Source organism: Gavia stellata, chromosome Z, assembly GCF_030936135.1.
Source record: "Gavia stellata isolate bGavSte3 chromosome Z, bGavSte3.hap2, whole genome shotgun sequence".
NCBI lineage: Eukaryota > Metazoa > Chordata > Aves > Gaviiformes > Gaviidae > Gavia > Gavia stellata.
This window is the reverse complement of record NC_082637.1, coordinates 60,266,823-60,279,097: the sequence shown is the minus strand read 5'-3', so window position 1 is coordinate 60,279,097 and position 12,275 is coordinate 60,266,823. Positions and strand designations below refer to the sequence as shown.

The window sequence follows — 12,275 nt, the reverse complement described above, 5'->3', positions numbered from 1 at the left end:
GACCGAGGGAGGGGGAGGCTGAGTGGGGCGGCAGCGTGATGGCGGCGGTCGGGAGGACTTAAGAAGCGGTGGCGGAGCAGAGCGGCAGAGCGCTTACCCTAGTTCTCCCTGCGCCCCTCCCTGCCCGGTTCAGGGCCCCATTGTTCGAGCCGGTGAGGGTGGCGGGCGAGCCTACCGCGCGGGGCTGCGAAGACCCGGCGACCAGCGGGAGGAGCGGCGGCCCAGGCCCTGCCGCGGCCGCGGGAGCAGCCCCCGACCCTGGGCTGCGGCACGAGCCTCCCCGTGGGGCGTAGCGCAGTCCGGGGTGGCCCGGGGAAGGCCGGGCCGGGCGCACGCAGGTAGGCAGAGGCCCGCCATGGCTCCTCTCCCTTTCGCCGGCCGGGAGTTGTGCGGCTTCGGAAGATGGGGGGGCCGGGGGGGCGGGCGGTGCTGAGGAGATCGGGCCCGGGGCCCGCTGTCGACCAGGGTGGGCTGAATGCTCGGCGCGGAGCTGGGTTCTTGGGCCCTCTCGCTGTTCTCTGCGGAGGGAGAGAGCTGCGAGGGCCGAGGCGGACAGCGGGGTCGGGCCGCTCTCGCTGGCTCCTGCGGGGGGAGCCAGTGTCGAGCCGTCCGGGCGGTGGGAGAGCGGCCGTGGCTCTCCTCTGGCCATGGGGGGCGCCGGGGGAACCGAGCATGGAGGACAGCGGCGGCCTTGGAGACGCTGCCAGGGAGCCTTGGCTGGGAACGGCGCCTGTGCAGGCCGCGCCGCTAGCGGAGGGCCGTCTCCAGAGGCGGGAGGCAGCCCTGGCCCAGGCTCCCGCGGGAGCGCCCTGGAGGCGGGCAGAGGGAGAGCGGCCGTGGGAGGCCGCGGGAGCGCCGTGCGGACGGCCAGGGCTTGGGGGAGGATCGCCGCAGAGCAGGAAGCGGCGGCAGAGAGCAAGTTTCGCCGCTGCTCAAGGCGTTTCCCGGGGTCCAGAGGGTGCCCGCGCGGGAGGGCAGGCGGCAGGGAGCCTGCTGTCGGGCGGTGCAGAGCGCGGCCCCGCTGGGCAGCAGCGGCCGGGCCGCGGGGAGCCGCCCGGCTCGGCTCCGCCGCTGCGGGGTCCCCGACCTCGCTTCGCGGCCCCCCCGGGGTTGCAGGGCTCCTTCCCATCACTTTCCCCTCCGTCATCGCCTTTGTTTGCTGGCCGGAGTGGCCCGGGTGTCTGAGGTGGTGGTGCCTGAGCGCAGGACATTTCCCACCCCCAAGCGAGGCTTCCGCCCCTCCACACACCCCATGAGCTCTGGGTTGGGCTGTTGCATATTAGAAGAGAGCACCTTGGGGCAGGCAGCCAGCAGGCGAGCCCCTAATCGCTTTCACACCACTAAATCTGTGAGAGGCAGTGCTCTTTATCTGATTATCAGTGAGTTTATACTTGCAGTGCATTTACCGTGAGCCTAAACTTTCTCTAGCTGCATCGGATACTGCAGTGATCTGATCTAAGATGCTCTTGCATGTGAAATAATGATCATTCCATCTGTGGGATCTTGCTGGTTTGATTTACTTGAGACAATTGTTTTAAATGGGACTGTCCTCCTGCCTCTACTCACAACTGGATGTAAGCACTATGTGTGTCTCTGGAAGTGCTTCCATTATGTTTCGTGAATGAAATACATTGTACTAAGCAGATCTTAGCAGAACGTTAATATCTATGGTTTTTACCTATGTGTTCAGGTAGGCAGTCTGGTTTTTTATTTTTTAAATTTAGATCTACTTTGTCCTGAAGTCAGTACTATGGGAAAAGTTAAGCCAGCAGATATAGTGCAGTAAGCTGTTCTTCTTACACTGCAATGCTAAAGAGAATGTAATTTCCATAACATTTTCTATTCTATAGCTAGTGGTTCAGCAGAAATTGCTATCTTTATAGCATCGTCAATGAAAAGTTGCATAAAGCAGCATAATGGCCTGTATTCTGGCACCCAGCTGCAGTCGAGCAAAGCTAGACAGGTCTTTCCTTTCATGTGTTCATGTATTTCATTTAGTTCTTTCAGTTTTTTTAAGTGTAACTAATAAAAAGACCTGTTCTTCCCTTGAAGAATTTTTTTTTGTTTTCACAGACATCAGGAAACATTTTAATTATTTTTTTTTCAGACAAGAAAATAGAGATAAAATTATGAACCATGAACAGATAACAAAAAAAAAAGCTTTTTTTCAGTTAAAAACATGACGTCAAACATAATGCCCCCTTTCAGTGTTAATAAAAGACATGAGTTATTTTTGGTATCTTTTTAATTGCAAACATACTTTCAAATTGTGTCAACGTTTTTCTTTACTGTTTTAGGTATTTTGGGAGAAATCTTGAATACCCACAGAGAACACTAGAGCAAATACGTCTCCTGGAAAACGTACAGAGTACCAAGAAGTGGATTCTTGATATCCACCTTGTAACCTGAGTGGACTTTTATTTTTCATTTAAACTTCTTAATATTTACAATGAATGGGCACAGTGATGAAGAAAGCATAAGAAACAGTAGTGGAGAGTCAAGGTAAGCACTTGCTTATTTCAGTTATTCTTGGCCACGTATTCTCCTATATTTTGTTTACTAAAACTGGTTTGTATTTGAACTTGGTACCAAAGTTTCCTGGTTAGCAAGTGGACCATAGTTAGGAGGACTGGACGTGCTTTCTTACAGAATGTTTAATGTGCTTGTTACATTCACATCGCTTCAGCTGAGAATTGTAATGATCTTTTATATGCCTTGCATAACAAAGCTTAAATAGTATTAAAAGCGCATCAGTGTCCAACAGAATAGTATTCCTCTTTTGGGGAAAAAAAAAATGTCTGAAGTGTCAAAAGCTGAAACATTGGATTAAAACGTTAAAATAAAGCTACTGTCTAGACAGGGCATGTGTGCGTAACGTGTTGTATAAAACCCTAATTAGACTATCTCTAAAGGTGGAGCAGTGGGCTGTTCATTTTAGTTTTTGATACAGAGTACTTCACGGTTCTTCCCTCTTAGGAGCTGTCAGAGCAGTATAACTGAAAGTGTTAACTTTGTATTTGTTTTCTGAAGTCAAAGTACAGATTTCCAGCTGTTTTTCTAATTTAAAAAAAAAATCAGTCCTGTAATGTTGAATGCTAGTCTTCTAGCATATGCAGAGTGTTAACAGGTTTAGAAGAGCCTCAGTAGAACTTCCCTGCATCCATGCAGGATGACAGCCAAATTTGTAGGGGTGGAATTAAGTTCTCTTTCTAGAACAATGCAAAGTTCAAAAAGTCCCTCCTGCGCTAGAAAGTTTAGATTTGTAAAACTGGAAATATGATGAATGCTGAAGGTCTAAGAAGTCAAAGTAAACTTGAAAATAAGAAGTGGTTTTAGACTTCTAAGAAGTGGTTGTGACCGTGCTGTTAGTCTACCCATCTGTCTCTGCCCCTCTTTCTGATTACAGCCTGTTGAACCACTTAGCTGATTCCGTCGGTCAGAGGGTTATAAAGAAAACTTTGTTCTTCAGACTTTATGGAATCTTCCAGTTGGGTAGAGAGAGATCTAAATTACTGCCTCAAGTGAAGAAATGCAAGAAGAATATAATTGCCAGCTGATCAGTCAGCGTGTCCCGGCCATTAAGCTTGCACATAGCACAGTGTATGATGGAGTGGGAAGAAGGGGAAGAGAGACATGTTTAGGCAACTTTCGGTGCAAATCATAAGGAAATCTATGAACAGTAAAACTAAAGAAACTTTAACAACTTTTGTTTATTTTTATGTCAAGCTTCCTGTTATACAAAGGAACATCCTAGAAAGACAGTAATCTTTCAGTCTTGTGAATAATGTGTAAGCTCTAATATGTAATATTTTTGAAGGTTTCTGCTTGCAGTGAAGTTGCTAACAGTATCAAACAAATCTGGAGTTCCTTCTAGTAAGGGTCAAAGTTTTCCTGGTTACTTAAAAAAAAAAAAAGGACTTGTGAGGTGAGAAGAGAAATGTGAACAAATAAAATAGTGTGAACAAGGCTAGTTTTCTGAACTGTAAAATATCCAACAAACACGAACTTACCAGGGACAAGCCTGATGATTTTGTGTGTGAATTTTCTTACTACTTGAAACAAGTCACTTTGCTAAAGATTATGTGGGAAATCTACTTTGTAAAAAGCTGTGACTGCCCGTAAATACCAGTATATTAAAGTTATTTGAAAGCTGTACCAGTTCGTAAAACTAAACCTGCTAAACATCATAAAGTTCCCTGCAACTTCATTAAAAGTAAGTATCAGGAGGATGCATTGTACTTAAAACTTGACACTTGTCTGTGAAGTGAGACTTAGTTCATCTTAAATGTCCTGCTGAGGACATCTTAAAGTTTTAAAATGCTAAAAACTTTTCTCCTAGCTTTGTATCAATCATTAACCTCATAGCCTAATTCACAGGCAGTTCTTGGAGAGCTTATTTTCATGTTTGTCATGCATTATCGGGAAACTGTTTTTGTAAATGAAAGGTGAAAGCTTTCTGTTTTAGATGATGGAACCCTTTTCTGTCTAGCCTAGTTCCATTATTAAAATAATTACTGCAAAAGGAGTGTGACAGGGAATATCTTTATATGACTTGTCCCTGTTGTTTAGTCTTTTTTTTTTTTTTTACTTCTTCTTTGTAAGTTTCCAGAAATGTAGATGGTTTTTACTTGGGGGGCATGGCCGGGAGAGTTGCCTTAGCAAGCTGCAACTGCGGACAGATCGGTAACTGTAACTTGGGAAGTTTTGCTGTATTTAGCCTTCAAATCTGGAAACGTGAATTCTACAGAATGGAAGTAGAGATCAGTAACAAGGTATGTTTACTAAGTGTCTAGTGGTTCTGTTCCATTCAGAATGCTCGGGAGGAAAGTGGAACAAGTGAAGAAAGGAATTGAGAATTGCTGCTGGGAATAAATTGCAAAGACGATCAAACTCTCAAGAATTGGTAGAAAAGAAGAGGCAAAGGCAAATACTGTGATAGTCTAAGCAGCAGCATTGGTGATAACTACAGCAAGTCTTTGAAAATTTGTATCACTTCACAAATTTGACACTTTACAAGTGCAGTAAAGCCATTCACTGCCCTTTGATGTCTGATGTAAACTTCGATGGCTGTCATTCTGGAGTGAGTCTTGGTAACAGTTAAATATAGCCTGACGTAGGGGAGCCACCATCATTACTTCAGGAAGTTAAGAGAAGCTGTAGATCAGGACTGGATTTACAAAAATAAACAGGCCTCATGGATACCGCAATGTATTGTTTTACAGAAACACCATGACTTGCAAAAGTTGTGGAAAGCCTGTAGTATTCTCAGCAGTAGGAGGGCTGGAGAAGGGACTGATCATAGCCCTCAGTTTTTTGCACCGGTCAGCATTGTGGTAAGGAATTGTAGCTGTCCTTACTCCCTGTGACTGGCTGTGAAGGTGAATTATTTCTGAAGTGTGTGAAAGAAGTGGCCAATTTGCCATGCTCCTGCACTTCTTTTCAGCATTGCATCTATTTATGTATTTGTTAGCTAAGCAGAAAATTACCCTTTGCTGCAGATGTTGAGTCTGAAGTTCTGTTTTGCTACAGGTGGAAAAGTGCATCTCTCATATTTTCACGGTTGAATGGTTGGCTGTACTGTTTGGACTTTCATTGCCTGTTTCAGCAACCACTGAATCTATAAGTCAGTACTAGAACCAAGCATGATGGAAATTGTAGACTAGCCTAAACACTATTACCTAATTTTGTTGCTTGATGTTCTGATTTCTGTGTAATAATTACGGTGGAGTCTACTCTCCAGCTTCTTGTTTACTTGAATCACTATTCTGGAATATTTTTAGGTAGCTCAACGTAAAATAGCACAGATATTGTTCATCTGGACAGCAAGTGAATTTAGACACAAAAGCTTTATAGCAGTAGTCTGAGAAGCTGACTCTTAAGCAAATCATCTTTGTGTAGTGTTCCTGAAAGCATTCTGCTGCAAACTCGAATATGAGTAAATACATTCTAGTTAGATAGTAATAAGAAAGCTTAATCAGCAAGGGAGGGCAGTTACACCTGCACTGCAAGACAAGCTCTAGGTAGAACAGGGACTGCAGAAGTGAAACATTGGTGCTAATTGAATAACAATCTGATTTCCCATCTCTTTGCTCTTCCTATGTTTCCTGCAGAACAAGGTATAGAGGACTTGAGCAAACCTGCCTTCTCTGTAGGTAAAAAGGGATGTGCCCAGTGCAGCTTAACTGGAAAGTAGCTGGCTGGAATGTATTGTACTCCTGTTTTTGCTGTAAGCAGAAAGCAGCTGCTTACACCAAAGACTTTTACCATTTTTCACACACTTGAAAGCTGATGTTAATAGAAGATGGTAATTTCATTGGGTTCAATTCGCTTTGTGGATTGAATAGTCTGTGGACTACAAAAGATAGCTGAGTAAAGACTAAAGACTTTGTCAGCAGGCTTCAATTACTATATAAATTCATACCTTCTGTAGGAGGTAAAAAAGATTCATTGAAAGCCACGACTTCAGGTTATCTCTTTCAAGAAATCTAAGTGGGAGTTAAAACAGAGATTCCCCAAGCATATTTGCGGAATTACTTCCATGTATTGGCTTCTTTTTGGTAGAAGTTTAATAGATAATATTAATAAAAATGTGTATATATAGCAAGAGAGAGCATATACATAAAATTATACGTATATAGATACATATTTATATGTTAGTGCACAGGAATTCTCAGATCAACAGAAGTACCTGAGTGGTAAAGGAAACTGTTGGTAGAGCTTACTGTGAACGACTAGTGAATAAAACAAGCTCTTCACTTCTGTTAGCAGTAATCTTCTCTTTGGTTAGTAAGTTACTATTTTATGGGGAATGATCTCTTACAGAATTAAGCATACTAAAGCATGATAAGGTGTCCCAATCCAAGTTAAAAGCATCTTTTCACTTCTTTTTGGAAGAGTTGAGATAGAATATGTATCAAAACCCAAGTGTGTTTTGTCTAGAAACCGTTCCAACTAAAAGAAGAAATTATAAATTCATGATACAGCTTTCATTGTGCATATATGGTCTCTAGTTTGGCTTTGGGATTCCTACTGAGTTTATCCAAGTCCCAGTCTTTGTGTAATCTAACTGGCTAGCGGATACTTGTTCCACATATTTTGGATTCAATTCCACCATTCTGACAGTTTCAAAGTTTTAGCTGATGCGAGCTTTCTTTCAAGACAGAATGAAATTTTGTGATACAGGCAGTGTATACATCGAACCTATCCAGATGTGGCCCCTCAAGTGTTTTTTGTTTTTATTAAATTCCACTTAATACTTTTTTTGCTGGTGATCTACAAGGCATTGTGGGATGTAGCTTGATGGGCATGGTGCTGTGTGGTGTTGGGTGGGTTGGTTTTTGGTGTGTTGTGGTTTGTTGTTGTGGGGTTTTTTTTTTTTTTTTGTTTTTTTTTTTTTTTTTTTTAAGGTTGGACTTGATGATCTTACAGGTCTTTTCCAACCTTAGTGATTCTGTGATCTTCTGGTAAAGACATCCTTGTGTTGCCCCTGGAACCAGCTGCACATCAAAGGATGGTCACATTGCACAATAGCGTAGTAGAGCCCTGGGGAACCACTGATACCTCCCGTTTGTGAAGAATTCCTGGAACTTCTTTGCGCTCCTAAGATGTGGGACTTGTGGCTCTCAAATAAAGCTTTGCAGTGTGGTTCGTAGGGTCATGAAAGTTGGTAGATGATCAGTGTAGTTTTGATACCTGTGCTCTGGGGAAAGTTTATAGTAGTGGCAGCAGATGATAGTCTGCAGGACCGGAAATGTAATGCATCTCTTTGAGTTGTTAGCCTGTATCAGGAAAATTCAGTTGAGTTCATGCTTTGTAATAGCTGAGGACAGGAAATAACACTTGGTAGCCTGAACTTTATACTCTTTGTTCCCTCTGGCTTCTACTGGCGGTGATAAATAAGATAAATCTTCCTTATGCATCTAAGTCAAATAGTTAAGGTTTTTTTAAAAATGAAACTAAAAAACACATGGCATTTGCCTAAAGAAACTTACTGTGAACTTGCAATTTTAAGAGTTTGGTATTTAGTGTCTGTTACTTCTGCACATTTTGAATGGGCTCTTCATATTCAAATGCTTGCCTTCCTTCCTTCAGCTTTTGGTTTATTAAAAAAAAAAAAGGCAAAAAACCAAAACACTCTTGGATCTGTTATTAACGTAGACCTTGCACAGGAGTCTAAATGCTCAATCAGTCTTTTACAATGTGACTTGTGTAGCTTTCCATTTTAGGATTTCTCTTCCTAGTGCCTTGTGTGAATTAGCAGACTTTGTTCCTCATTGTGTGATCCTGTCAGGGGCACCTTGTTTCAAGGGATAAGCTAGTGAAGCTAAACTTAAGACTGTTGAAAAGAACTAATGGCTCTGTGACAGGATACTTGCTTTCAATCTGTTTCAGTGATGTATCTCTTTAAGCCAGTCACCTCCCCAAAAGCATTCCCAGTTTCATTGCATAGTTATTTATTGGCTGGCGGTTTGAAAAATTAACAGATAAAAACAAACGTGAAAAATTATCTCCTTTGGTACTTTCATTAAGCTATGTTGCTTTTCTTGCAAAGTAGTTTGTAAATAGATACTGCATTCAGGCCTAAATTCCTCTTGAATATGTAGTGAGCATCTGGAGACAGTGTCTGGGGGAAAAAAAAAAACAAAAACCAAAAAACAAACAAACAAACAAAAAAACCCCAAAAAACAAAAAAACCCACACTCAGACAAATTACTTCAGTGTGTCAAACTTCCATACCAAAATACCAAATCATACCGAATCAGATTTGACATGTGCTGCTGCAGAAATGCAACTACTTGACTCAAGGGCTAGGGGTGAGAGAGGTTTCTCGACTACATATCCTGGAAGGTGCTTTTTACAGACTTCACCTCAGTTTGTCAACATGCATGAAACTATACTTTTTCATGTAGAAATCCCATCCTGCGAACATGCTACTCATTTTTAGTACATCCTGTTGCATACCTGTTACTGCAAGTTATTATTGACAGCTAACTTTGTCATCACTGCTGTGGTTTGTTTGCATGGTAGAGAAATTGTCTCACTCCAACAGTACTGAAGAGATCATTATTTCTGTATCCATCATGTTTGTTTCTATTTCCATAGTCTTATGATACTTCCACTGTTTTGTACTGTCTTGTGTATCGCTGTCTCTGTTTACTTTTGGGGTTTTTTTTCAGTTGAACAAAGTACAGTGAATGTAATTTAAGGTTTCTTATTCAGGAACACCTTTAAACACATATTTCTGTTTTATTGATATTTTTTTTTTTTTTAATAAGCAATATATGTAATTTGCTTGGAGCTGGAGGAGGGAAGAAGGCTTATGTGATGCATTGTTAGAAGAGGGACTTACAAAAGCAGGAATTCCGTTTTGAGTAATGGAGTTAAGTGCCTAAAAGAGCACAAATGGTCTTCAACAGTTAATGTTAGCAAATACTGTATTTCTGTATACTTTATATTAACAACACCTCTATTCTGTAGCTTAACTTGCTTTGCTCTGTTATTTCCATCTACACTTCCTGTTCTAATCTTGATAATGTTCATAATTTCTGTGGGCATTTGGTCTCTTGAAAGCCCATTCATCAGTGAAGAAGGTAGGAAAAAAAGCAAGTTAAACAACAAAATAGGGTTGGTTAGAAGAGGTCAGCAGTACAGAGAAAAGACCAGAGAAAAGGGAAGACAAAATGTGACACAGAGGAATAGGGTAAATTTGACAAATATAGGTGAATAGTTAACTGAGAATGAAGTCTTGTACACTGTTCCTCTGATTATAAGGTATGTATGACTCTTCTACCAGAAGAGTTGAACAAAGAAAGTAGGCTCCAGCTCTGGATTGTCCTGCAGAGACACTATCCTGACTATGTTCAGAAAGGGTGAGGGAAAGGCAGGAAGGTCCTAATTTATGCTAGCTGCCTGAAAATAGTGGAGATTTTTTCTCACTTACTAGTTTTAATCAGGATTTTTTTTTTGACGAAGGAGAAAAGAGGATACAGATGCACAGGCAAAAGGCTGGTTAAGTTGTACCCAAACCATCTCTCTTACTCTCTGCTTCACGTGTCCGCAGCATGGTGGGTGTGGTGTCTACTCCTGCCTTTTGCTAAACTGTTTGCAGTAGAAGCATCTTCAGCAAAGGCAATGACCCTGGCCTGCACAGGAAGAGAAAGTGTCAAGAAATAAAGCACTTTGCCTCTCCTTTTCTGTAAGGGGAACTCTGAAGAGCAGGGGACCGGAACTGCTGTTCCTGAGATACTTAGGTAACAGCATTAGGCAGCAGGTGACAGGTAATTGTGACAGTATTCCAAACCTTGGTCAAGGAAATATTTAATATCCTTTGCATCCTACCCCTAGAGATATGATACCAGAATCTCACTAATTAGTAGTGCCAATTGAGGTGATTAATTTTGTGGAGGTCAGTGGTGCTACTTTGCGCTAATGGGCATTACTTATTGCAAGAAGAGGTAGTCAAATTACGGACCCTAGCTAGACTACATCAGATAATACTTAAAGCTCTTTAGCTAGAGAAGGAATTGCTCAAAAAATGCAGGGAAATTTAAAGAACCCCATAAGCAAAGGTGGAAAAGAAAGTGACCGAGGGTGTTATGACTGCTCAACAGCTATTATCTCCTTGAATTTATGTTTTAACATCTTTAATGCAGAACTTAGGCTCTGTTTCTTTAATGCAAGTAAACTGTCTTGCTATCAGGGTTTTCTTGTCTTTAATGCAGCAGCTATTTTGAAAGTCAAATTTTAGTACACTGTGAAATGCTGTCACTTATAATTTGGTTTGCAATGGTAGCTTCCATTGATTATTCACAGAAAATATACAGGTTTTCTTCTTAGATTGTATGTCCTTTCCTTTTCCACTTTAAGGGAGATTAAACTGTTTCTGGAATTCTGCTGTTACAAGTTGTTAAAATACAAGATTACTTGTCCTCAAGCTCTGAAAAGCTTGTAGACCTCTCTCAAGCTGATTATGATTTTTTTTTTTGCTTTGTTATAGCTGGCTGTTAGGGTATCCATTTCAGCAGATCAAGAAAATGTCATCTGAGCTACTAGAAATTTATATGAAACTTCCGTATCTTATATGTCTTTTCCTGTGAATTTTAAAAACTCAAGCAATTAAGTTTTAAAAACTCTGGCAAACAAGCCCTCTAAATTTCCGGTGATGCTGGTAGACACTGCAGTGATAATAGGAGTTCTGCATGCTGTTGCCCTTTTTCTTAGTCACTTCAGCAATGCCACGCTCCATGGGAAAGGGGAGAAGGTACTAGCACTTGGAAGAATGGCTTGCAGTATGGCATGATGCAGTGTGGAATCTGTGTGTACTAAAATTGAAAACTACCAAAAAATCCTTTTTCATTTGAAATCTCTTTAGTTTTTTCCTAAATTCTATATTGGTTTGCACTGTTTTATACTTCAGTTTCAGGACAGGAGTCTTAAGAAATACTTCCTGTTCACTCCTGCTTGTTTGTTCCACTTCATCGGCCCTTTAGAATATTTATGGAAACAGAAGCGGGTTTAAAAAGCTGAATCTGTTCCCTCTATGGATGGTACTGATGCCACAGTGGGGACTGAAGAGGGCAGCAATAACAATGTCAAAAAGTTGTTCTTGTAGAACCTTCACCAACAGGTAAACGTATTGGTGAGGACTGAGAGTGTTTTCAAAGTGCAGTAGCTCATACTACTGCTTGTACCACTGTCCAAATTGCATGTGTAAATGTGTGTACCTTTTCTTAAATAATTCCATCTTTACTTTTAGGGCTAGCATCTAGCATACTAGGACTTAATCTGAGTTACTGCTTATGTGGAAGAGGGTCATAGGTAATCCCGTGAAATCTGCAGCTTTATGTTTGTTTTTAATAGCTAAGGCTTGCTTAATGTGTCTGGGTTAGGCAGAAAGGAAGGCTTCTGTCCATTACATTTTTTTCTTACCCCTTAGTGCAGTGGTCTCCAAAATTTTTGTTTGCGCACTCCTATCAATAAAAAATACTTGAACATGCACCTCCGATGTATGTATAGTAACTTACAAATTATAAACATGTACTGCTGTAGTAGTATCTAGATTATAAAACATACACAAGAAATAGGAGGATGAGATATAAATTAATATAAATAATAATATAGGAACTAAAAGGATGAGATAAAGATTAAATAATATTTGAAAATATTTTACTTTGTTAACTGCAAAAAAACCTTTTTGTGCTCACTAAAAAATACTATTTATACTCTTAGTTATTTAAAATCTTGGTGTAACATTTTGTGATACAGTGGTTTGGAGG

At 41.2% G+C, this 12,275-nt stretch overlaps 1 protein-coding gene across 1 annotated transcript in view; it reads left to right on the top strand.

Moving 5' to 3' along the window:
• Positions 1-309: 309 nt before the first annotated feature.
• CHD1 (chromodomain helicase DNA binding protein 1) overlaps positions 310-12,275 on the top strand; it is a 54,700-nt gene continuing 42,734 nt past the window's right edge. The window contains exons 1-2 of the mRNA XM_059834329.1: positions 310-338; positions 2,298-2,502. Coding sequence (XP_059690312.1) covers positions 2,450-2,502 — 53 coding nt within the window. The 5' untranslated portion in view covers positions 310-338; positions 2,298-2,449. The remainder of the gene's footprint in view (positions 339-2,297; positions 2,503-12,275) is intronic.